The 26,972-nt window shown below is 38.8% G+C and overlaps 1 protein-coding gene across 6 annotated transcripts in view; it reads left to right on the top strand.

Moving 5' to 3' along the window:
• FHOD3 (formin homology 2 domain containing 3) overlaps positions 1 to 26,972 on the top strand; it is a 374,111-nt gene that overhangs the window by 198,485 nt on the left and 148,654 nt on the right. For 5 of the 6 annotated variants that reach the window (XM_066185497.1, XM_066185488.1, XM_066185478.1 and 2 more), the window contains exon 6: positions 22,999 to 23,093. In XM_066185497.1, coding sequence (XP_066041594.1) covers positions 22,999 to 23,093 — 95 coding nt within the window. Of the gene's footprint in view, positions 1 to 4,826; positions 5,046 to 22,998; positions 23,094 to 26,972 lie in introns of those variants that run through there. The other variant, XM_066185471.1, reaches the window with a different exon arrangement.

The following is a 26,972-nucleotide window of genomic DNA, read 5'->3' as shown; positions in this document are numbered from 1 at the left end:
TGGTGCCAAATCTACTATTATTGAGTGCATGTAAGACAGCTAAATTCTCTTGAGCTTTTTCTCATAGGCATTCCAGATTTAGTCCTCCCGTGCAATTGTGCTTGGTCCAGAGCTATTCAAGGCTCTTAAAATGCTGATAGATAAAAAAAACCTTCTCCTGCCTGTAGATTTGTGAAAATACTACAGGTGTTCATGGAGTCCCCTCTTGGAGTGTTTCCCAGATAGTGCTGAGAAAATCCTTTTTGAATGCCTATTTGAATTAATTTCAAGAAGTCATGGCCTGCACTCTTTATATGATACTTCATTTGGCTACAGTGATCAACCACTGATCTTAAGCGACCTCTGTCCCCATTGGTATTAGAACTTCATGTGAGCTAACTTGTAGTGGAAGTATTGACAGACTTCTTCCAGATGAGTGTCAGAATATATTGCTTGGTTACAATCAGACAGATGTTTGGCTATGGTTACCCACAGAGGGCTGTTCTTAGATGCATCCCCTTGCAAAGGCTGTGGCAGAAAAAAAAAATGGTGGGACTTTGGTTTGAGCTTTTTTCTATCCTAAAATATTTCACTACTGGCATGTGGCATCTTGTGCTTTTTTTCAGACAAGAACAGGTACAAAATAGATAGATAGATAGATAGATAGATAGATAGATAGATAGATAGATAGATATGTATGATATATTTGGGCCAGAAAAGTACTGTGAACTTGAGAGGTTGAAGCTCCTTATTCCTAATAAGCTGTAAGGATAAATGTGAAATTTATCAAGCACTCAGGTACTGCATGAGTACTTGAAGAATAATGAATGGTTACTCTCAAGAATCTGAAATTTCTTGATATGCGGTCAGTGTGAATAAGGCAACACATATTCTCTCTTTGATTTATAAATTCTTCCCCCGTTCTGCACTTGCAATTGTCAGGGAAACAAAGCAATGTTATGACTACTTGTCCTGGTTTAGGGAAAATTTGGGAGGAAATCTCCTAATGGGGGTCCCTCTGAAAAGCAAATTGAAGTGGCCCCTCCCTCAACTAGTCTGGGAAAAGATTTCCTTGGATAAAAGTGGAAAAAACCTGTTTATTCAACAAGCAAAGTGTTCACCGGCATAAAAAATTGCTAATACCAAACAATAAAACCTCTTGCCAATCTGAAGAGAGATGGCAGATTTGAGAAAGTCCTTGCAGTGGGTGTAGCTCACCTGGCCCGGTCTCTTATCACTCCCTCCTCCAGAAAATGCTGTCCTGGGCCCCAGTGGGCTGCAGGTGTGAGCTCTGGGTGTTTTCTGGATTTTTCAGTCCAGAACAGGTTCAGACAGTTCCAATAAAAAGGCAAAAAATAGTCCAGGGAACTTCTCTGCCTCAGCTAGCAAAAACAAACTAAAAGCAAAGGAGATCTCTGTCCTGCTGCCTGTCCGTGCTGCAGACAACACAGTCCAGGAGCAGAATGTGGAGTGAGTGCAGTTTCTGAAAAAAAAATGCACACTTCTTCTTTCCCCCCTTGGCTCTTGGAACCAGTCTTAAAGGTGTAGAATTCAATATCCAGCATAAAGAGAACAGACAATACAATCATAACGTCACCACAGGACACTACTCTGGCCTTTGTGCATGGCATTGTGAAAAGCCATGTACCAAATCATAGTGGATCCAGGAGAATGATCCATACTTGAGCACAGCTTCAGCACTGTAAGTACTACATGGGCTCTGACGCAGTGCCTTAAAATTTTATTTCTCCTGAAGCCTATGGAGGGGCACAGCAGTGATGATGTTGGCCTTTGAATTAAATACATATATGAATTAGGGTGAAAGTAAGCTCCTGGGATACTTACTTATGGCTATGTTGCTGGTTTTCCCAGCATGTGTTTTCAGCATCAGTTTTTTTCCTGCATAACTGAGGGAGAGCATGGTGAACAACAATCCTTTAACTTGTAAGATAAGCTTACATAACACTGAATTGTTAGAAATAAAATGTGCTGGATTCTCTGCATTTTCAGAATGATCTCTGCATGGAAGAGGTATAATATTTCTAAGTTTTACTCAGCTGTCAAAAGACCAGGAAGCATGGAGGAGATTGGAGTGATGTCATTAGCAAACAAACCTGAGCTTGTAGTTAAAACTTAAGCAGGTTACTGCTCCTTATAAGGTGATGGTGCAAGGAATATTCTTTCTTCTGATTGCAAATGGCTCTTGAGAGACCTGCTTCAGCATACATGCGCGAGGTGTGTGCATCATGGCTAAGTCCCACAGTTCTGCCTTTAAATGTTGTAAACCAGGATGGTTTTTACCGGCAGTAATTTAAAAAATTTATTTCAAACTAGATTAAGATCTGATGGGCTTGATTGTGCTTTTGATATTTGTACTGATATAAATAGGAGTTAACTCTTGACGTGTTGGTAAAACACAAATTTGGTACAGAATCTTGAATAATTAAAAAGAAGAGTCTTCCATGTTTTCCATATTTATTTACTTGTAATGTTCAAGCAAACAAAAGCACAGCAATATTGATAAATATGTTCATATTGAAAAAGTAATCTTTATTTTTCCCGCATGTTGTATTGATATTTACTGGCCATTTTTCTTTTCAAAAGAAACCGTGAAACACAAGAGCTTTTTAATGTAAATTCTCTGAAGTTTGTTAAAAATAATCAGGATAATGCAGTGCTGCTTTAGCTGAAGAGCTCATTTTTTAATTGTGTTATTTCATGTTTATTTATAAGTTTTTTTAAAAAGTCTTTAGATTAAAACAGCAGATTTCTGGGTTATCCTGTGAGAGCACAAACACATTACTATGCCATAGTGAAATTCCAGTAGATGTCTTATTACATACTTTATATACAATACATAGGACTATGATTTCTCTAAATAGAGTAATTGATTATTTTGGTTTGGCATTTCTGGTTTTCCCCCAACGCTTGTGTTCAAGACGAGAACCACATTGTGTTTGAGGCCTTTTTATATGTGCTAGCTAATAAGTTGAAAAAATTTTAAATTTATATTCTTCTTGCTGCTAATGAAGAACATTGTGTGCTGTATTTTTGGAAATTTTTTTTTTGGGGGGGTCTTATTTTTACAGTCAAATGAAATTCAGAGAGCTTTTAGTCAAAGAAAAGAAAGTTCAGGTTTTAATTTTCCTTTCTTGATGATTCACATCTTCTTTACATCACTATTATTGCCAGCAGATAAGATCCAGCAAATCAAAATCATAGAGACAGCTTTGCTTTTACAAAGCATTATTTCCACTGTAACGGGCATTAAACTTTCCTTTGGCACCTCTTTGCAACAGTGCAGGCTACTATATATGTCTATCAGTGAAAAGACAGCCTCTGCTGCCTCTACTCTAGCTGGAAGAACATAGGGAAAGCATTAGTTTGCTGTTCCAAAAAAGCTGAACAAAACTGAACAAAGTTTCATTCCCTCCCTGTCCTTCTGTTTCCATATTTCACACCATCCGATCCACTGGTCTAGAATGTGTTCAATGCACTGGTTTCCTATTAATTTGTTGGGTCTCAAATTCTTTTGGTTCTTGATCCATTTAGTCATGGGCATGCATAAACAGCTGTGGCACTACAAATTTAAATGGCTCCCTTGAGTGAGAGAGGGAAATAGTCTTTCTGTGATGGCACTGACTATTTCAGAGTGCAGGTGGAATTCTTGCTCTGGTGACTTGACCAAGACAACTTTGGTTTCTTTCTGCTGTTACTTACTTGGGGGTTGATTTTGAGTAACGCACTTCTGTCTTCAGCTGTTTCAATCTGACCATCTGTAAAACCTTGTGCTATTTTATTCCCTTTTTCTAATTTTTTGGGGTTTTTAAGTTTGTAGGGAAGATTATATGTTCACAGTATTCTGTCAAATATGCATGGAAAATGCACTCAACATGACCTGGCAATGTGCGCTCACAGCCCAGTAAGCCAACATGTCCTGGTCTGCATCAAAAGGAGTGTGGCCAAAAGGTCGACAGAAATGATTCTTCCCCTCTGCTCTGCACTCATGAGACCTTACCTGGAGTGCTGCACCCAGCTCTGGAGCCCCCAACACCAGAAAGATGTTGACCTGATGAAGTGAGTTCAAAGTAGGGCTGTGAAGATACTCATAGGGCTGGAACACCTCTGCTATGCAGACAGACTGAGAGAGCTCGAGTTTTTCAGTCTGGAGAAGGCTCTGAGGAGACCTTAGAACACCTTCCAGTACTTTTACAGGGCCTACAACAGAGCCGGAGAAGGATTTTTTGTGAGGACATGTAGTGATATGACAAGGTGGAGAATTGCTCCAAACTGAAAGAGGGTAGATTTAGATTAGGTACCAGGAAGACATTCTTTAATAACAATGGTGAGGCACTGGAACGGGCTTCCCAAAGAAATTGTGGATGTCCTATCCCTGGAAGTGTTGATGGGCAGGTTAAATGGGGCTTTGAGTAACATGATTCAGTGGAAGGTGTCCCTGCCCATGCCAGTGGGATTGGAAGATTATGTTTATGTTTAAAGTTCTTTCCAAACCAAACCATTCAGTATTTCCAACACTTCAGGCTTCTCTCCATTGTGATCAGAACTGGTTTGTGCTGCTTGAGGGCAGAAGCACCAGGGCTTTCTGCTGCTGGATGAGGAGGAGGAAACTGCTGTGGCACAAATTGGAAGGACAGCTGGGAATGACCTGAAAACTCTTTGCAGCTGCGGCAAAAGAGATGGAGCAGAACAGCAGTTGATTGCCACAGCTCTAACATGTTTCCAGTGATGATTACCACCTTTTCAGCTTTGTCTCTTTGTTGCCACAGTCTGACCCAGCCTGTGCTTTTCAGCACAGGGCAGCAACACGTGGCTGAGTACTCTACTAGTCTGCTGCCTTAGGGAGGTGCTCATATTAGGGTTGTGTGGGCTGTCACTGTGTTCCTGGAGTTGTTTCTCAGAAGAATCCACAGGTTTCACTAGAGACTGGGTAGAAAAAGGCAAGAATTTCTTAGCTAATATTTTTCTTCTCTTCTTTGGAAAAAGGAATAGAGATGAAGTATTTATGCTTTTCAACTCTGCACACTTAACTCAGCTAAATGAAGAAGGTAAGTTCCCTAGGGCTACTGGGTGACTGATAGAGACAGACTACTCAAGAAAACTGTGAAGAGGAAAGCTCAGTTTTTATTCATATGTTTCAGGAGAGTAGCCAGAGAATCGCTTAGGTACCTAAAGCCAGCTGATACTTTGAGAGATGACTGCTAGGAAGAAAGTGTAGAATTCATCTAAAGCGAGCCAATGAACTTGTAAATGCTTTCAAAATAATTGGACGATGCATTATAGGCATAATATTTTTATTAAAGTGCACCAGAGACGATGGTGGTAGATATCCTCAGGAATTAATATACCTTTTTCTAAGTATTCATATGTGAAGCAGGATTAAGGTTGTTCAAGATTTGCTTTCCGTTATCAGGTTATTTGTGTTATGAGACACAGATTACAGCTGGGTTCCATTTTATTCGACATCTAACTCTTTTCAGGACGAATGGTATCAAATAGAATCTCATTGCTCAAGGCAAAAGAAAATTGACACCCATTCTTTTGAATCCAGTTCTACTCAGGTTTTTGAGATGCAAAATCCAAGGAGACTGAAGCTCTCTAATGCAATACAGTCAATATCTGTACTGACTGGAAAAGTAGGCAAAGTGTCCTTCTTGCCGTTCTAATTACTATGGGTTATCCGTTTTGCCCCATCAGGTTTAAACTGCTTTGAGTTTGCCTCCTAAGAATCAGAGGTGGTTTTGTCCTGTGGGTATTCCTAGTACAGTGCAGAGTCTGTTGGTTCCTACCTTTTTTTCAGTCTGGTTTTGTTTAGTAGCATACTGCAGTTAGCATTGTACTGGCTGGAGAGTTGTGGACAACTTCTCCAAATTATATGCATGCTTGGTGTTCTCTCTGTCAGAATTACTAAATTTTTGGTCTCAAAATAAAGCCCTTGTCTAGCAGTTTCGGGTTCCCTTAAGCAAGAAGTGACTTGTAAAAATGACAGCTGATTCTCTACCTCAGCCCTTTTTATTGCACATAAAAAAGTACCCCAGACTAAATTACCATGGAATTAAAATTGTATTATTAGTGCTATGTTCATGTTGCTGTCTGTTCTGCCAGGCTCCCTACTTTGTATGAGACAGGTCACATAACAAAAAATCCTGATTTCCAGCACTGAGTGCTGATAAGTCAGGTGGACTGCAACAACCAACTTGGTGTCTTGTGTTATCTCATTTAGACCTCTTTAAAGTGAGAAATTACAGGTGTTGCTCACATGTTTTCATATGCCTTCATTTGGTTTTAGAAACTTCTTGTGGCAGTTCACTCTCTTTTGTTTACTTTCTAAGAATCACATTAGGTATGGCTTTGATTGGATTGACTTTTTGCTGTTCAAAATTCAGGCTATAGAGATACCTTGCATGGAAACTCTGAAAGTGAAAGCAGCAGAAGCTCTCTTCTTTCACTAAATACTGTGGAATTGTTGTAAGGAGTGAGTGATTTCAAATTTAATTTGATAAACTTTATGGAAGTGTGAAGAAAAAAGAGGAAAATATTTCTACTTCAGTGAAGGGAGGTTAGATTTAGGAATTTTCTTAAGCTTCTCAGGTTCTCCAACTGCAGGCACTGAATATTCTAGTAGGAACTGGTGGTGAACGTGGTGTGAAACATCTCCTTTTCTTTTCATGTATGTCATTATATTGGACCTTAAACAAGGCAAGTCATCTGTTGTTTGTAGCATGCATTTTATTGTAAAAATAGAATTCTGAAACCACTATGCAGGTCTGGGGAAAACTTATTTGAAAGTTTTTGTACAAATAAACAGCAATCCTTTTAAAAACTAATTATACACTTGAAAGCATTTATTATGAAGTAACCAATTTTTTTAGAATACTGAAAGAATTTTGAGAGAGGGATATGTGAATACATACACTTAGATATTTTTAAGTGTATGTACATCAGTGTACATCAGATACACTTAAATATTTTTATCTGCAGATATGCATCTGTAAACATGTTGTATTTTTAAAAGCAAGGGTATGTGCACAAAAATACCCTAGCATGTTAATGCACAGTTCAGGGAGAATAAAAAGCATTTCTGGACTGTAGAAGTGATCTGGAAGAAGTAATTTACACTGCAGTAATGCTTTCTAATCTTCCAGATCTCTGAAATATATTTGCTTACTCACAATTGTAGGTGCTAATGTAGGTGAGTTTGGAAAACTAAAGGGGAAAAAAAAATATTACCCTGTTTGGAAGGCACAGTTCTTTACATGGGTCCTGACTGGTCTTGCCAGATCTGGAGTGCTTGTGACTGGTTGTGCAAGGAAACACACAGTACAAAAGCTACAACAGGAAAAAGCACCATGGCAGCTCTACATACAGGGACTATATTACATAGCTAGTCTTTGAGTACTTCCTTCTATAAGCTCCATATTCTTCCTGTCAATTAGATGAGGAATGTGTATGGTGTGTGATACATAGAGAAGGCTTGTTAAAGTTGGCAGTCTAGATTTAAGAAAAGGTGGTGAAAGAAGACAGGAGGTAAATGCAGCAGTATCTAATTTCAGCTTTATAGCTCACAAGGGCTCTGAAGGCAGGCAAGCTCAGTGTGACCTTGGAAATCCACCTGGGACTCTGGTGCCTTGCTCTCTCTCTGGTTTACATTTTACTCTCCAGCTTTATGAAATGTCATGTAATTAAACCCTGAGAGAAATGAAAGGAGACCATTGAATCTTATGAGTTTAGAACATTTTTTTCCTTTTCCTTGAATTTCTTTAGTGAAAAACAATAGATAGATGAAGAGGATCTACAGCTTTTCCATGTGTATTTATGAATGAAGATTGTTAAGGAGATAGTAAACACACCTCAGGTTGAACAGGTAGCTCTACAAGTGCAGATTCCATGAAGTGGCCACTTCTCATGGAGCATGGGAAGTGCAGGGAAGGGTTTTACTTGTTTTGTAAGTTGGATCATTTCCCTCAAGTGTGCTCTTAGAGCCCTTTGACTAATGAGAAAACTAGAAAGTGTTTCTTTTGGCAACAGATAAGTAAAATATTGTGCTGGAAATCATCCCAGGAAAAGAAGGTGTTGTCAATGTTCAAGCAAATCCCATCTTTCACCTTTTGAAAATTTCTGTTCAGATGAGTGAATATTCCTCCTTATGTTTTCTTCTAGAAGGTGAGGGAAGGAAGGGAGGAGAGTAAAGTGAGAGGGAAATATGCATGTGGTCAACCCAAAATTAATTGCTTTGCTAATGCTGCTATTCCTCTGATTGACCTTTCCAAGGTGTTACCATGTTTACATTATTAGCTGGACCAGCTGCCTGAAATAGGTTGTGTGGTGGTAAATGGTGTTGCCTCCCTTTGACCTTGCTCAGGAATTCAGGAAGGGAATAAGGGAATTAACTGGGTCTTTCTCAGAGGTAGCCACAGCAGCAGTGTGGGGTTCCCAGTTGCTCTAGGGTTCACTTTGGGTTTGGGGGCTTGTTTCCATTTCCATTTCATTTAATAAACATATTGCAAGAAAGGAAGGAGATTCATTCTTTTAAGGAAAGATGTGGTAGGAAAAGATTGATCGAAGATTTGGTGAGAAAAGATAGCTGTCTACTAGATTTTTCTTCTGGAAAAGCACCATTAGGAAGAATTGCAAGGTTTTATGGGGACAGGACCATACAGGGAGTTTGCCTGGAGATTTATGTAGTTTGGATAAGCATTCTGTCTCAGAGCCTTTCTGTATGTTAAACTTGAAGTGAAATTAAGGGAGGCGGGAAAGAATAGATTTTATTTTTTTTTTTAGTGCTTGTACCAGTAATGCTGATTCTTTCTCTCACCACTTCATATTTTATTTCTTTTTGTAAGGTCACTTGGATTGGATGCATTATAGGCAACCTATTTATGTAACAGACTTAGAAGCATTTTCCCAAATTGATATGCAAAAATGAAGCTCTCAAAGGTTCACACAAAGCGTTACTTTGGAGTCTGAATACTTTATTGTGAAGATGTGAAACAGTTTATTGCCATGTATTATGCAGTGGTTGTGAAATAATTTTTACAGGTTTATATCAGCCATAGTGCTGCAGTGTTGATTTTGTAAAGCTCTGAAATTTTCTTACACAGTAGCAAGCAGCTGTCCTCATTTAGCTGATAACTGTTGTTTACTTTTATTTTTTCTTTTTGACTGCAAAATGTGAATTACTGTCTTTCAAGCTTTTCTGTTGCTTTTACACTTTGTGCTAACATAAATTTCTGTAGATCGAGCAGTGAATCAAAATGAGTATGGTTTAGTTCCACTTTATATTCTACACCCATAAAGCAACTCAGGTGTTTTATTTATTTCTTTAACTTTTCCATTATTTGTACGGTATGAAAAGTGAAAAATCACCCTTTGCGCCTGAGCAGTCAGAAGGGATGAGATTAATTAAAATTAATTCCCAGTTGCAACTGTGAAATAAAAGTAACAATTCTAGAGAAAGTAGACATCATTTTATGAAGAGCAGGAAGGCTGAAGACAGCATACATCCATTTCGTTTCACAAGCAAGTAATTTACCCGATTTTGTTCAACAATCTTTTGTTAAACAGAGGTTGTTCTGGATGGTTACAATGATCAAATTGTTAGCAGCATTCTCCCAGACATAAGGATACCAGCCCCAAAAGAAGGTGAGATGTGTTTTGAATAGATGCTTGGAGCTAAAGATGCCCATCCAGGACAAGTGGGAGGCCACAGAGCAGCAGCCTTGATGAACAGTGGCCTAGAGCAGATCAGACCTCTGTTGTCTCTTCCTATCTCATAATCTGCACTTGCCAGAATTTATTGTGTAGAGCAGCAGGATGCTCACCATTCTCTTAGAGTTCAGTAGGGTAATGAGAAAGTTTTGGCATTTTGTGACATTTTATCAGTTGAGAAACATGGATAAAGAGAGAAGGTGTCCCAAATCCAGAGAATAGATTGGAGGATGACAGAGCTTTGCATGATGGATGGTAGGTGGTGTTTTATGAAAGCTCAGGGATATCAAAGCTGATCTGCCAGGTACCTCTAGGTATGTCACCTGAATTACTGTCCATCTGAAACAACTCTTCCTTCTTCAAGCTCCAAGTGTTGTTGCAATGATGTCCTGAACTTTTTAAATCGTGTCTGGTGAAGTCTTGTATTTCGAGTCCAGGATCCCTCTAATTAGGGTTTGGGGTTTTTTTTTCGTTTCAAAGTCCTGTAGCAGGGTTTAAAAGATGAGCGGAATTTGCAGCTTCGGTCTTAAAAGGTGTTTATTAAATTTCTTATCCGAAGGTCAGTGCATTGCCTAACATCAGGCTTAGCCCGCTGAAAGACCCTGCTGCCAAGAGCACAGGACTTGGTATTCAAGGTCTTTTAAAGGTTTCTAATCCAATTAACTCCTAAAATGTACTATATTTACAGTTTTGTGCTAATAATCACTACCAATTCTAGATACGCAATTTTCTACATCACCTACATTCTACCAATGTCTTTATGCCACCTTCACAGTAGAAGATGGAGTCGAAGAAAAAGAACTTAAGACACCGCCCAGATTTCTCCATCTTGCTCCTATCTACTTCCATTCTAAAAGCCCAAAACTACAAATTTTCACCCTGTGACAAACTCAACTACTATCTAATTTAAATTTTTGTTGCTTTCAGTTCATCCATAAGTGTTGGAAGTTTTTTCCCATGGACTAAGGTCAAAGGCAGTGCTCTCCTGGGGTCCCAGCAAGGGTCTCGGACCCCCCAGGGCAATTTGAGGGGTTTTCCCCGTGCCCTGGACTCCAACAGTGAAGCAACTTCTGCCAATGTGACTTCTATCATAAACCAGAGATAGCTTGTAGATTTGTTTGTTGCTTTAGGGTGTGTAAAAAGTTAATGGGAGAAGTATTTTTTCTGTTGAATTAAATGGCAAAACTCAATGTGATGAACCTTGCAGTTTCATTCCACTTACATGCATGATGAGAGATTCTTTTACACACATTCTTTTTTTTTTTATTTTTTCCTCCAAACCTAAACAAACCAATCTAACAAAAAAGCAGATCACACAGAATGTTCTGAGTTGGAAGGAACCCACAAGGATCATTGAGTCCAACTCTTTAAAGGATTAAAATGTTTATAAAGCCAAGTTTTCCAGATACTGGAAAATAGGCTGCCAGTCCTCAAAGTTCAAAGAGAGAAAAGGGATGGTGATGCTACACATTTTAAGGTTCTTGACATGGGGGAGAGAGGTTTTAAGTGAACCTCTGCCAAAGTGTTAGTATGTTTTATGCTTGCTAGGAAAGTAATTTCAGTTCACCTCGTCAGGAAGTATCATTATGGTCCCTGTCAAGTTGTGTTTATTGTTTTCTGGGGGGGCAGGGCAATCTGAGGTCGTACTGCACAGAGCTGAACCTAAACTCCAAGTACTATTATACCAAAAGGTATTCTCAAATACAAATCAGATGATCAGCTGTCTCAGATGTGATATCCGGAGCTAGTAGAATCCCCAACTTCTCTGCAGAAGCACATGGTTTCTTTACCTCGTTAATGTGCTATGCAGAAAAAAGTATTCAGACCCATGAAGCACTCACTGTATTGATGAACATTTTCCTGCAGGAAATGAAATATTCTGTCTTCACAGCAGGTTTGCACTAAAAATTTCCTAGGACCACACAATGAGAGAGTGCTTTCTAGACAAGACTTTCCAGCACTTGCTTTGAATGAGGAGGTACTCCAAAGCTCAGAAATAATGTTTCTTGAAATTGATTTTGACATAGTTAAGTTTGTGCACAGAGTAAGCTGAACAAAGTTTTCTGCAGCAATCCTAACTCTGGCATTTCTTGAAGTTTCAAGTGCTTGAATTTTGTGTACCTAATGTTCTTTTAACTTCTTTCTAAGTACCCAGAAACAGCTAATTGCCCATGACGGATTTGTCTTGTTTGTGGACTAATTATTCCATAGATGCATAGCCTTCTATGCCAGTTATGCACAGATGGTTTGGGTTCAGTCCACATCACTTACTGGAGAAGTGTTGTGCAGAAGTGTCCATGATACTTCCTGGACTGGTTTGAGTCTGGAAGCAATTTAGCTGCTTCCACGTGGAGCCTGATGTTATTGCTTGTAGAGTAGAGCTCTCTGTAAAACACTCCTGTCTCCAAATTGTCTCTGCACCATCTTCTTCAGGGTTGTTAATCTGGGATCCTGTAGCCATATAGTCTTATGTACCTCCTGCTAAGGGGGTGCTGACCTATAGTACAGTCATAGAAACATGCTTGGTTCATTTGAGGGTTACCAATAATGCTGTGGTCACTGAATCATAGAACAATCAGCAAAAGGAATAAAATCAGCCAAAAATATTCTCTATTAATAAAATATGATTGTTCAACTGCATTTCTCTTTTGCAGGGTTACTGATAAATAAGAAATGTAGATGGTCAAACCTGAATAAAGCCACCACCTTAATCTTCATATTCAGCCATTACATGATTGTATCTCCCTTCCAATACATAGATGACAACTAGTTAGTGATGACAGACCTTAAATTCTTTGGTCAAATGAAGCTTATGCCCCTAAATATTTTCTTTTTGTTTTTGAATCCATTTTATTCATATTTTTATATGCTGAGAAAATCAAGTTAAGAGGAGAGATTCTCTATATCTGTCTTTCTGTCAATCAGAAACTAGAATTTAAAAAATTTTTGTAAATGTCAACTATGAATTTTGAGAAGGTGAATAAACAGGACCAGTGTGCACTGTGCTTAGCTGTCCACCTATTGAGTCAGAGAGGAGAAAAGTCTGGGCATGAGACTGATGATTTCATTATGTTTCTCTTTAAAAATTGCTGTAATAAGGTGGGATTCAGAATTCGAAGGAGTTCTCACTATCACCGTTCTGAAGTGGGGAAAAAAAGAATAGAGGGCTTAGAAGAGAATTACAGTTAATTTGGAAGGAATCTTTGCTCATTATCTGACATGAATGAGCAGAGACATAAAACAGCATTTTCAGTCAATATTTTGGAAGAGTGTGAGCTCTGTACTTAAAGGGATTTGTAATTTTGTCTCTTCCCTGCACCTTTCTCATGGGAAGTCCACTTCAAATGGGAGATATGAACTTGTGGCTTGAGCACATTCTTTACTGTGAGATTTGAAAGGAAACTGTATAACCCTAAATTTCACATAGCAGCGGACATACTTGAAACAAAAAGAAATAAAAAGCACATTTAATGAAGTGTTGTATTGGTTTTCTTTCTAGTGCTGACTTTGGCTTTGTTTAGCCTGTACTTAAAGAATAGAGTCTTTCATTAATTTGCCCGAACAAGCATAAATTCAAGAGATGAAAGTGAATTCTTTAATGGCATGCACATTACTGCAGGGTGGAGTCTATCTGAAACATTAGAGACAGGCTGAGCATGCTGAAGAGCAATAAATATCTGAAAAGTATATCAGGAATTTAGTTTCAGCATCTGTCATGGTATAATTACAATAAAGAAAATTAGAAAGGTATACTCACTATTGGTTTTAAGACAGGTCAATGAATAAAAAGTGACAGATGCATTATTTTTCATAAAATCATTGGATGTTGGGATCTATCCCTCAGTAGATAAAAGACAGAGATCTTTCTTGATTCAAACAGCTTCTATTTTCAGGCTGTTTGGTTTGATTCATTCTTAGCCAACACAGTATGCTGAGGAAGCTGGGATGCTGTGAGAAAACCTTACTTCTAGTCTTGTCTTTGCTTTGAACAGACATTTTCTTCTCCTGCTTTGCTTAGGAACTATTTAAATTTAGTTGCTGTATTTAAAGCATAGTGAGTTCTTAATTATCCTACTGATTTCTGTCCTTGAGTCAGCCCTTCTTGAGCAGGGAAGGAAACTTTTATTCAAGGATTTTTGATGGTCTGGAATACAATTAAGAAAAATATGGCTTTCTGTGCTGCTCTATAGTGCTCTTTAAATCAGTTAGTTTCAAGACGATAAAAGCATTGAAGAAATCTCAAGTTTATATTAAAAAACATAATTTTAAGAAGCAGAGCTTCTTTACCTTTTTTTGACACTAACATTTCAAACACTACTCAAGTGCCCTGGAATGATCTTAATACATCTGTGCTGTGTGTTCACTTGTTGCATTCCTGTCTGCTGAGATGATGAAAGCCAATGTATCTCTTTAGAGAAACTTTTGGACTTGTCTAAAGTCATGTACCTGTTGTCACATAAGCAACAAGAAATGGCAAAAGTGATTCAGCATCAGAGAGTTCTGTATTGCTTCTTAAAATAATCTTTCTTTTATTGTGCTTTTCACGTGTGATATCTCACACTGCAAGAAGAGGGAACTATCTTTAGAATACATCTCCAGGTGAAGGAACTATGTGACAATTAGGAAAACTGCTTTATATTGAAGTAAATAGCTGGAGAAGTTTACTTGTATTTTTCTTCTCAGTGCATCTCTTCCCTGGTATTCCCCAAACATACCTTGTGCTAATGGGTAGAATAAATAGTATTTGAATTTACCTCAAAATTGGATAGCTTCCTGAGGGTCACTTTTGGCAGCATGCTTTGCTTCCTGCAAATCCATCTGTGAGAAGTGATGTAAAACACCAGTGGTAGGATTGCTGTTTTCAGTGGTTTTCATTCATCCTTCTTTCACTGCTTTTCTGTTCTTCAGGAATATAGTTTGTATAATTTTTTAGAGGTCCAGGCTTATTAAGTGAATGCCACAATACATGAATTTTGGAGACTGGCTGTTGGCGTGGGAGTATCAGAGGTAAATGTACATGTCCCTGGAAATCATTGCAACTCTCTATAAGCCTCTCTGCCCATCACTGGTTTAAGTGTTTTTAGCTACTATACTATTTGCAATGCTGTTATCCCAGGATGCCAAACTGAACCCATGTTTACCAGCCCAGGGCTGGATCTCTGAGAATGAAGTTGAGCTTACAAAACAAAGAATTCTATCTAGGGGAACACTGGCTCTCATGGTAGCATCAACTTGTTGCTTCATGACTGCAAGAAATCATTGATCAATGTTATGCTTTACAAAGACTGTGCTGATGGAGCTGGGCAGTGTTTGAAATTTCAATTGGCACAGTTGTTTATCTTGTTTTTTATTCTTCTCTTCCTTTGATAAGAAGAATACAACACAATAATAGATTCCTCTAATAAGAATTGCATGGAAATATAAAAATTATAAATTATTAAATTATAGGAATGTAGTAAGATATTCCCATAATAAGAGGAATAAAATAATGCTTGGAATTGTTGTTTTCCCCCCTTTTGCTTCCCTGAAAAATCTTCTTTGTTTTTAGGAAAAAAATAAATATTAGGAAATGTGGCTTACCCCACCAAGAGAAGCAGAGGAAAAAGGCTGTAAGTGAGAATTTATCACTTGCCCACTTCAAAACCACAGGTTTCGTTTTGAAAGGTTTACAGTTTTACTAAGAAGAAACACTGTTTGTTGATGACTAAAAATGTTTGGTATGTGAACATTTTTACCCTACCATGTGTCCTTTTTCTGCTCTAGTGTTAGTCCATTTGTTAAACAGCCCAGCTGTGCCACACTTCTTTACTAGCCAAAGAAGGCAGGAACCCCAAGACAGTGTTCTTTTTTTCATAGTCACTGGCAAAAGAGCCTACTTGCAGTCAGCAAAGATCCTGCTGATGTATAACAGAAAAAAAAATTCTTTGTATTCCCTCATACTTTTCTTTGCCCGAGGTACAATGACACACTGAGTCCAACAATGAAAATAACCTGTGTTTTTTGCTGAGACTGAGTCCTTGCATTTTCTTCCGAACCCATTTCTGACTCTACAGTGTTTCGCAGTCCAAAAGCTGAGTTCATTCTCAAAGCTGAGGTTTTCGGCATGTAAAGCAGATGCTGGAATTCCAAACTGATGTGCTGTATGTAATTGATAATGATTGATAAAAGACAGCTTGCACCTGCAGGACCTTTCTTTGTGCAGGGTAAATAGGTGTCTGAGGAGCTCAAGAAAGGGGGCTGCAGAAATTATCTTTTCCATTCTGCAAAGGTTGGTTTGTGTTTCCCTCTTTGTACCTTCAAAGTCAGGATTAGTATTGTTTACACAGACAGAAGGCTTATGTTCATAATGATTAATGGAGAGGGGAAGGCCTTGAAATCCATCACATCTAGCACATTGCCAGACTAAATTACTCAATCAACTCCCAAATAGAAGGGCTAAGGTATCACTTCTTGGGAGGCTCACTAAATTTCCCTAGTTTAATCCTAAATTGAAGTTATTTTTCTTTTTTTTTTTTTTTTCTTTTTTTTTTCTTTTTTTTGAAACTTCTAGCTTAATGTGTAGCTTTTGTGTCTTGACTGTATATTAATCTTCAGTGTAAATTCAGTTTAATTCAATTTCAATGTTATGAAAGGGACTGGATATATGATTGGGAGAGTAAAAACAGACCCAGACTTCAGAGGTGCACAATAAAAGGACAAAAGGCCTGCCACTAGCTAAAATACAGGAAATTTGATTTAAACTTAAAAAATTAAGAAAAAATCCTGTGAGGGTGTCTGAGCACTGGCACAGGTTGCCCAGAGAGGCTGAGCAGCTACCTGGAGCTATATTCAATACCCAGATGTACACAGTCATCCACAACCTGCTCTGGATTTCCCTAGTTTGAGCAAGAGGCTGGGCTAGGCAGCCTCTAGCATGAACAATCCAGTATAAAAACATTAAAATACATTTAAATATAAGAAAAGGTACCTAATCCTGAAACAGATCCTAATTTCTGCCCTGAAACCAAACCACTTCTTGCTGGCTGCAGCATCAGTACTCAGTGCAAGAGTCCATAGCTGGGAGATGAGGTAGGTCCATTGGAAATAAGTCTCCAGTATTTGCATGGGCAATGTCCTGCCCTGTTTGATGCTACTGCAGAATAGGTCACCTTCACAAGAAAATCTGGCAATCTCGTCATTATGTCCTGCTCCCTCAGAATTTAAGTTCTGAGGGCCAATGAGGAAGTCTCCTCAGAAAGTGCTTTAAAACTCAAAAAACATCCTAATTCTAAAGAAAAGTATATAACTTCATATATTGGATGAAAATTATTCAGTGTTACAGCCAGTATTAGCTCCATTAAGAAGCAGCTCTATATCAACATATATGTCATCTTAACTACAGGCTACTAGGCATCTCTTTTTCTAAATGCATTTTGCTTCATGAAGCACTGAGGATGAACAAGCATCTTTTAAAACCATCTAGTCAACCTTTCATTTTCTTCTTTTGTTTTGTCTTTTCTTCCTCTTCTCCCATCTTCTTCCTTCCTTCCTGCCTTCCTTCCTTCCTTCCTGCCTGTCTTCCTGCCTGCCTGCCTTCCTGCCTTCCTGCCTGCCTGCCTGCCTGCCTGCAAAATAGCAGTCCAATTGTCAGCTATATTTGCTCACTTTTTAATAAGGTATTTTAATTACATATTTCCTCTTCATGAGGAAATGTTTTTACCTATTGCTATATAAGATGTACCCAGTTTATTTTACATTGCTGTGTTATTAATCTTGTAAAACATGCTAGAACATAGTGCATTTAAAGCTTGAGTGCTGCGACATAAAATAATGATTAAAACAATTATGACTAATCATGCAAGTCTTTTATAATGCATATATGTAGGCCAGGTTTTAGTTCATATAAAAAGGCAGTAGTTATCTACTGGCAGAGTCAAGTGAAAATCCATTCTTTCTTTGCACTCAAGTAAATTTTTTAAAATTGCATAAAAGAAATACTGGAAGAGGAGCTGCTTTGGCTCTGGTGGGGACTGTGCACCACCACAGGTGTTTCATGGTGTGTGTAAAGGACCAGCTTTTGATGAAACATGCCAGCTAATTAAGGGTGCTGTATCCCGTTTGACTTTGCTGTGTATCCTGTTTTAAAGGCAAAAAACACAAGAGGAAAAGGGCAGTGGAGGAAATGTGGAGAGGAGAAAATTCCTCTGTAGAATGTTTCTCTGGTGGTGGACTTGTGGTGTCTCTATGTATTTTCTGTAAAGTAGATGGAGGGAAAAATAAAGATTAAGTTTGTGCTGGAAACCCACTGTCTCTGCAAAAGATTTGAACTTTGAATAATTAGGTCTGAAACTAGCTTGCAGAAGTTCCCAAAGTGCATAAGACTAAAATTTAAAGTAGTGTTGACCTTAAGAACTTCTGAAGTATAATAGTAATGTAATGCATTAACATCTGTTCAGAATGTTTTTGCAGCTTTGGTTCATAGCATTAGTTCTGCAATGTGATTTTTCTGAGATAGTTGTTTAATAGAAGTTCAGCCTGTGGTTAATATGGGAGTTGTGAAAATTGATTCCTTAGCCTGTTTCAACCGTGATGTGTTTTAGAATAGAACAAATGAACAGAGGGCAAAAATGTAAAATTAAGAAAAGAGTTGGAATTTAAAAAAACTTTGATAAGAAACAAAGTATTCATGCATATGTGGTCAGGAGCAAGATTGTTTTTAACTTCTAGATGACACTACATATAGCTTCAACAATAGTAAAGAAATAGCTTTATAAATAGCAGATTTTTCACTGAAGCTATAACCAACCCATACAAATAGTAACAGATGAAAAAAACAACACCAATCCCCAAACATACAAATTTTAGATGGTTCTAGCCCTGTGGATTGAGTGTGAGTCATGAGGTTTTCCACAGTGTTGCTTTGTAAGATCACTTTCAGAAGCAGTGGAGAGTCCAGGTCATCTGTTTTATCTGATGTCCCCTCTTAGAAGAAGGAGCTCTGCTGTGATTTTGCTGATTTTCAAGTATCTGGATGGTACAGAAGTTGTACTTAATAATGATTTCTCATCAGGGAAATTAAATATCCTTGGATATTATAGAGACTATAAGCTCTGATCTGAGGGTGTGCATGCAAGCACGTTGGGAATGTGGTACAAGCAAAAGTAGCAGCTCCTGACATCCATCATATCAGGGCTGAGCTGAGTTGGAGATTTTGTGCTCGAGATGGTCCTTGGCAGCTGGGATCTTGCCTCTGTCTAATGAGGAAACACCAAGAAAGAAGTTTTAAGTGTGGTTGTTTTCTTCAGAATTACCACCTAGTGCTTTGTAGTAGTATATTAGGTAACGGTATTATCTCTTTCCTGGGATCCCTCACAAGACATAGATGGAATTTTTCTTCATCAGGATGTTTGCTCTGTTGGAGTATGTCTTTTTGGTGCCCAGGATAGTGTACCCAAATTAACAATCAGTTTTCAAATAGAATGAATGCAATCACACAGACCCTTGATTTCTCGTTGATGCTGATAAGATTTTAGCTAGCAATGAAAAGATTAATTTTAGCAGCTGGTTCTTCCCCATTAGTTTCATCACCGTTCTGTCTGTTTAGCACATCTACCTGTAGTTGTACACAGCATATTATGTGCACCACAGCTGCTGGGTGTGAACTGCCTGATGAACTTGGGCCAGAAGCTTTCTTGGGAGCTGAAACTTGCAGTGACAAGGTCTGTCTTTGGCCTGCTTCATGCTGTACATTTGCTTATTCTGATGGAAACAAATGCAATCACAAGGTGCATCCCTGCCGTAATTCTTGACATGATGAGTTTGACTCATTGGAAATTGTAAAAAAATCAGTCTTCTGCCCATTCAGTGATTTTGTTTTTTCTGAGTCAGTCTTTTGGTAAAGTTGAAGCTGAGCAGACTAGAGAAGCAAGTGTGTGTGCATGGGCAAGGAACAGCTTTGAAACTTTTTCCAGTCTGGGTGGGAAAAACAGACTTTGACTTAAAGTGATGTTCATTGTGATGATGTTTTGTGCTAGAGCTTTTCCTCTTTCGTCCTGTTAACTTTATATACCAGGAGAGTATCAGTGCCAATACTGGCAAGTTTTTAGAGGCTTTCTTAAATCCCTTATTTCACAGAAATCTCTGAGCTTTCTGGTTGGTCTGTCCTTTCTGCCCTAAGCCCTTCCTAAGAAATTCAGCAATTTTCAGCTTGAAAATAGTTATGGGTAAAGTCACACATTACTTTCACAAAAGATTAAGGATTTGACAAGGGTAGTGGGAACAAAGAAATTCCAAATTAGGTTTGCTTCATATTTAAACTCGCCTCTCCCAGCCTCTTGTTGCACAATAGTAAACTTTCCTAATACAAGTAGGTTGTTGATATACTTCCAAAAAGAATTCCAGTTAGCTGAGGGATGGGATTAAATGGATTAAATAGCCTCCTCATTTTTTGGTAAAGAAAAAAAAAGTTTGGTTAAAGGAACATACAACTGTAAATTTAAATTATTTTGGACTCGATTGGCCTTCTGAACTGCCTTGCAGATGAGGCTGCCCTCCCCTGGCAGGGTCCTGGATGTTGGTGGTGGATGTGTGGGCATGCTGGGTGCATGTAGCTTGTGCTTCAGCCACAGCCTTTTCAGCAGAGCACGGTCATGGGTTAGGAGGTGAGATAGCAGTTGGATAGAAAAGCTTCAAAGAATGTAAAATGTCTTCTGTCAGTCTTCATTTAGTGCCAAACTGCTGTGTCTTGCTCAGCCAGACCTGAGGCCTGGGAGGCCCCAAGGACCTCCAGTCACCAGCCTGCTCCTACACTGGTGTTTTTGGTGGTGTCTTCCATTTTGGCTGTGTGATGTGGTTATGGTAAAGGAAATACCTTTTCTTCCTCAGCACACACACTTGATGGGGTATGAAAAGCATCATTCTCCTTTTTTTAGGTCTTCTTGTGGCCTTCTTTTCCTAAGAATTTGTGGGGCATCAGCTTTGTACAAAGTATACAGATTCTCCTTATCTTACTCTACCTCTTAATGAATACAGATTTCTTCTCAACCATACCCATCTTGTCTCATTTTTCTGACCCCTGAAGACAGGAAATATAAAGCAATATGAAGGTCCACACCAAGATTTGGCAGCAGCTGAGAGCTTCATGTGTGGCAGATAACTACTGGAGATGTGACTTGGATGTGGATACATAACTGTTTTCATCTTGGTCATTTCATGGTGTTGTTTGTAGTTTTTTACCCTGTGAAACTTACTGGCCACTAGTTCAAGCAGCAATGGGAGTGGGGTTTTTTTTTCTTGTGTTTTCAAGAATCCCTAAAATGTTTTTTGGCTTCTTTCTAAGGTCTACTAATATGCCTTAACGTATTACTCTTACGAAGAGTCACATCTAAGAGGCTGAAAACAAATGCATGCCAGATCTCACTTAGGCATCCTGTCTAATTAGTCTTAAGTATAAGCAGTGGAGTAGTTTTGTATTGTGTACATGTTTTTTAAAGCAAACTTTTGCTGTCTTTGATTTCTTTATTAATTTGGAAAACATGTTCCAAGAGTAAAATTTGTTTCACATTTGTTTCAAATTCAAAGTAAAGCCCCTCACCCCCAACCAAAGAATTTGCAAGGGGAAAAAAATGGATTTGTTGACCTTATCATGTCTGGATCTCATCCTGATCCAGTGCCAAATCTTTTTTATCATTGAAAGGAAGCAAAAACAAGAATTAAGAACTTTCTCTGATTACTGCTGGGATAGTAGCATTTCCTCTACCTGCAATGAAATGCTTCAAAGCAGCCATTTATTCAGGCAGTGTAATTCGTATCTCTTTATACTGGCTGACTTACATCTTTTATTTTACCATATCACTCGGGCTTGTGTCCCTACTACCTGATTGTATTCACCTGAGAGACATGTCTTCAGAGGGTGGTGACTGATTGCTTCCTGGAGAGGAAGAGCAGAGCGTGCCTGGCACACCCCAGTGGCAATGCCTGCCTAAGAGACTTGTTGTCTCTGTGCCAGCGCTCTCTTGCTTGCTTTTTCTCAGTCTTCATTGACTGTGTGGCATTCATTGAGCGTGCCTTTCCTTCTAGCTTCGTGTCATAGATTAGATAAAGAATATAAGTATGTAAAAATAGTACCTCAGGTTTTTAACTGTAAAATGACCAACTAGACCAAAGGAAAAAGGAGGAGACAGTGTTAAAATGGCTATTAGCTATTTGGCTATAGGGGTACCTACGCGTTGCCTAGTATTCATGTCTTTGAAAATCTGCCCTCAAGGTAAAAGACGCTGCACTGTGCTCAACCTGTGCAAAAGTTAGCAAACATTCAGAATGTGTTTGGAAGATTAATAGTGTTATAATTTTCCTCACCCTATGGGTGTTTTTTTTTCCTTTTTCCCCCCATAAAGCGGTGTACTAGGGGCTCATCAGGCTGTGCATTAAATAATTGAGTTGTTATGCCAACAGGCTGTGCTAAAAAGTGTTACATCCGTGATTTCTTTTTCATCCCACTGTGCTTTGATCTCCTGCTATAAAGCAGAAGATCTAACCGTGGAAACTTTTGAAGATGATAGATGAATTGTACTAATGCACTTTTCATAATCCTTACAAAAAATGTCCGTCCTTATCAGTGAGAAAAGATTAATTGTCTCTCAAAAGTCTCATCAGGATTGTAAACTGTGCAATCACTGTTATGAAATATTTTATTAGTGTATTTTGTAATGCTGTTGTAAAAGCTTTGGGATAAATTAATAATGGTGCTTCTTTGTTAAAACCATGCTTTGGTTTTTGTATTTTCTCACTAAAATGTAAAATTTATTTTCAAGAGAGCACTGTACAGTAGGGAATAGTTGATGTCCTTATTGATGTTAATTGCCCAGCTTTAATTTCATATCACTGGAATTCACTGAACCTGTCAATCCAAATATACTAATTCCAAACATTATATATGGTGCTGAAACAAATGGTGGAAGTCTTGGCTCATGATATAGAAAGCGCTGTAGCTGAAGGAACCATTGTGACAGTAAGTAGTGTGTAGAGTACTGTTTGCAGATTTTGAGAGCATAAAATATGGCATCTTCTAGGAAGGAACAACTGTTTGGGCTTGTCTTTGGATGAATTTCACACTTATATTTTCAGATTAAGTCAGTAATGTTAGTGCAGTTACCCAGGATTTCATCCAGCACAATCTCACCCAGTATATCTTTCATTAGTTGAGTTCCCCACATCTCTGGTAAACCCTGCTTAGAGAAAATTTTCAGCAATGCTTAGAATTATAAAAAGTGTTTACCAGCTCTGATTATATTTTCTCTCTTTTCTTTGCTATAGCTTTGGGCCAGATAATGCTTTATGTCGATGGCATGAATGGAGTGATAAATCATAATGAAACCATCCAGTGGCTGTATACACTTATTGGCTCAAAGGTAAGACTCTCAAAAATTCTCATTTTATATCGTTTTGGTGTTCTTTTAATGCATTTTATTTCTTTTATGCTTTTAAGATATAAATAGACTGTGTGTTAGGCTCTAAAATATTCTATAATATTCTGTGTGGAAAACAGGTCACACTGAGCTGTTACTTCTTTCCTACTGTTTTTATACTCTTTTGTCAGTACATACTCTTCCCTTAAAAGCAAAGATGCTCTCATTACTGTCTGCTGCCATTGCACTTGACCACAGAGAAAATGCTTTGGTTTTGTAGTTGCAGTTCCCTAGACATTTTTTGGATGCTATCTACTCACCATTCTACAGTGCTCACCTGTGCTGGGCACTGGGGGAGGACAGTTCAGAGTGACCTTCTTCCTAAACTAGAATACACAAGTTCACTTGGAAGCTACCTACAACAATCATCTAGACCAAATGCCTGACAGCTTCACTTTATGGAGGTCGTTGTCTAAATACTTCTGAAGCATTGGCAGGTTTGGGACTTTGCCCATCTCTCCTGTTAGCCTCTTCCAGTGTTTGTCCACCCTCTCAGCAAAGAAATGCTTCCAAATGTCAAGCCTTCTTTTGCCTGCAGAGTGCTAGAAGGCAAAGTCTGGTACCTGCCTACAGGGTATTCTTTGTTGGTCCCTACATATTGAGACAAAAGCTGAAAGCTGGAATATATATGGCTTGGGTAGGTCTTCTCCAGTGGAATAGTGATTTATATAGTGCACAGTCTACCTTTAAGGCTGTCTTTGCTGGAATTTGAAAAGCAAGCAGTATACAGAACCTACTTGAAATGCCATCCTGAGGGGCCAAAGGATAGGTAAACCCTCAAGTACACCCTTCTCCAGCTTTTTGGCTCTCTTAATAAGCTTTAGGAAGCTCATTAAGGCCTGCCAGGGGCTACTGCTGCTCTTACCATGCAGACCTGTACATTGATAAATATGTATGGCACAATAGCTGGAACAGAGTATGGTAACTGTTGTTTACAACTCAGAAGTTGCTATATTGGTGGAGCTGAATCCACAGTTATAGTTACTAAGAAATTTCCAGGAATGTTTCAAGTGTTTGAGTTACAGATAGTTGCTGTTGGGTATTGTAGTGACATAGAGAGGCTGCTGCTCTCCCCTTTTCCTCTGATAGCTCTCATAAAACAAGGAGAAAGAGCTCAATGTCCCAGGAGTCCTTTTTTAACTAGATTTTTTTCTACAATGTGCAAACTTCACTGCTGCAGCAGATTGTCAATTCAAAGAACAGATGCTGAGTATTGAAAGAACTGATTTATCTTGAGTTGACATACTTATATTGGTAGATAAGTAAAAGTAAGGTAATTATGGTTATCAAATGTCAGGCTTCATGATTGGGAAAAGATAAGGAGAAACTTTTCTGCAGTGTAAAAAGTTCCACTGTTGTCTAGGCATTTCTCTGAGCCATTTGTCCTTCTGAAACAGGGGATGCTGCCACAGCTGGAAAAGCAGTATGAGATGAGAGAGAAACTTTTTGCTTCATATAGATCCTCATTTTCTATGGAACAGATAAAAGAGCAAAAAAGGAACAAAAATACTGCCATGTCCGTGACTATTTTAATTCTCTAAAGCACATACTGGGAGTGGAATGGGAGAGAAACATGCCTGTATTGCTACCTTGCAGATTAAATTCTTTCTAGATTTTCTTACTCTGAGTACTTCAGCTCTTGGGTCCTTAAGCTCCTTTCCCCCTCCCCCTTCGCCAGCCTGAATGATTATCTCCATGTCCTGGCTCAGTGCCTGCAGCTGAGGAATGCAGGCAATGTGCTTTGAATAGTTTGGTTTCAGGTAGCATCAAAGTTGCTTTTTCATTATTCTTTGACTGTCTTGGAGGAGATCTAAGTCCCTGTCTGTGTGCCAGAAGTTAACCGAAGGTATGGCAGGCTTACTGTCAGTGTGGTGGGACAGCTGCTTTATTCACTTAAAGGTGGTTTTGACTTTCTGTGAAAAATGAAGCCCTGGAATTCACAATGCACCTACAGTCTCATTTTCAGCCCTGCTATGCTGGTGCCTTTTCCACAGCAAGGATGATGATAAATATGTTAACATTGCTGAGCAAAAAAGGAATAATGAAACTTCCAATTAAGTCTTGGGACAAATCCCTCTAATAGGATGCAGGAGGAATATAGTTATTCAGCTGCCACAGCTGTGACACATGGTTTCTTGCCTTCTCACAAGCTCTGACTGGGTTTAATATACTTACCAGTGGAGGCTGTTGTATCTCTTCCACAGATATTTTTTTCTTGTTTTTATCAAAATCTGTACTGGTTTTGCCCCTTTACTGTTGCTTGCTCTGCTCTGTTTGCAAGGGGCTGCTGGCTCAGTCACCCTTGCTTACTTTGAGCAGTGGATTGTTGCATCACACAGGTTCAGCAGAGCACCTCGGGGGCTAGCATGCTCAGCACTGCAACAGCTCTGATTTTGGTACCCAGCTCCAAGATCACTTTATGCACCCAACAATACTTCTGTAATGGGATGGGGGAAAGACATGGGAAATAAAAACTTAAATTAGTGTGAAAGAAGGACTATAAGCAATTTACTGAAAGCCTCCCCAGATTGTTGCCATTGTATTCCTTACTATTGCTAATTCTGCTGCAGTTATGTGATGGTAGCAGTACCATTTTTTAGTGATATTATGTGGAGATAAGGGCATTATTGGCACATCCCAGACTCTTAAGCCCACTTCTGGTCCTTCACAAGATGTGTCCAACCATAAGTGACCACACCAGTGTGTGGCAGGAGCCTTTCACAGGCTGCCTGTAGACTGCTTTCCAATCATCAGTGGCTGATACATCCCTGGCATAAAACATTGGCAGCATAATCCCAATGTAAATGTACATTACTACTATTTCATCATTAGTTATATGGGCAGCAATTCATCAGTGGTTCTCTGTTTGACAAAGCATTCAAGTATGTCCTCAATTATGGGTGTATGGTTACATGCTGTTGGCTTCCAGATAACTTTAATACATAACTGAGGTCAGCAGTGATCTGCTGCAGGCATGCAAAAGAAGGCCAAGGCTCTAACCATTTTATATAAGCTACAAATTATATAAATAGGAAATATCGGTGTCAACCAAGTTTTCTTTTAGCATTTGGTGCTAGCATGGGACATTTGTGCAAGAGAGTTTGGTTCTTAGAAGACAAAAAATAGAAGTCAATTGAATTTTAGTTAACAGTGCTTTCAGAATTGCACCTTAATTTTTATCCTTTTTTTTTTTTTTTTTTAAACGAACCTGTCAAGGATGATGCTGATACTTTAAGCTTTAGCTTTCATGTTTTCAGATTCTGTGCTGCTTAGGTGTAGTTATGAGCCTCATATTAAGTGCTAGTAAGCTCTCTTCACAGATAGGTAGACAAAAATCCTTTTCCTGCTGAGGACCAAGGACAACTTTCAGCCCAACAGCATAAACAACAGTGGACTGAAGAGAGAAAACAAGAAGGATGAGACCTCACAACCTGAAGCTGTAATTGGACAATTAAAACCCAATATGCAAATGAACCAAAACTTATAAAAATGTCAGATCTCATGACCGGTCAGCCATTTTGTGACCATTCTTAGTCCACCCTGGGTGTAGCCCTGGTCAGGCTCCTGTCCTGCCCAAGGTGGATCCTGGAGGCCTTTCAATAAATACCTATTTTATACCCTAGCTCTGTCCAGTCTCTGTTTCAGGTCAGCCATCCCAAGGCATCAATTTCTATTTCTAATTCAAAGGTTATGGGTTTGTGTCCCACCAGAGTCGCCAGAAACTGATGCCTGAAAATATGACAGCTAAAGCCTAAGGCATCAATACCTTAACTGTCCACCTGCTGTGGCACTCGTGTTTCAGCTTCACGGTGCTTGGGAGAT

Source organism: Chamaea fasciata, unplaced genomic scaffold (assembly GCF_029207755.1).
Source record: "Chamaea fasciata isolate MVZ Bird 193981 ecotype frontalis unplaced genomic scaffold, bChaFas1.0.hap1 SCAF_1, whole genome shotgun sequence".
In the NCBI taxonomy this organism is placed as follows: Eukaryota; Metazoa; Chordata; class Aves; order Passeriformes; family Sylviidae; genus Chamaea; species Chamaea fasciata.
Note: the sequence above shows the minus strand (reverse complement) of the source record. Positions and strands in the feature narration are given on the sequence as shown.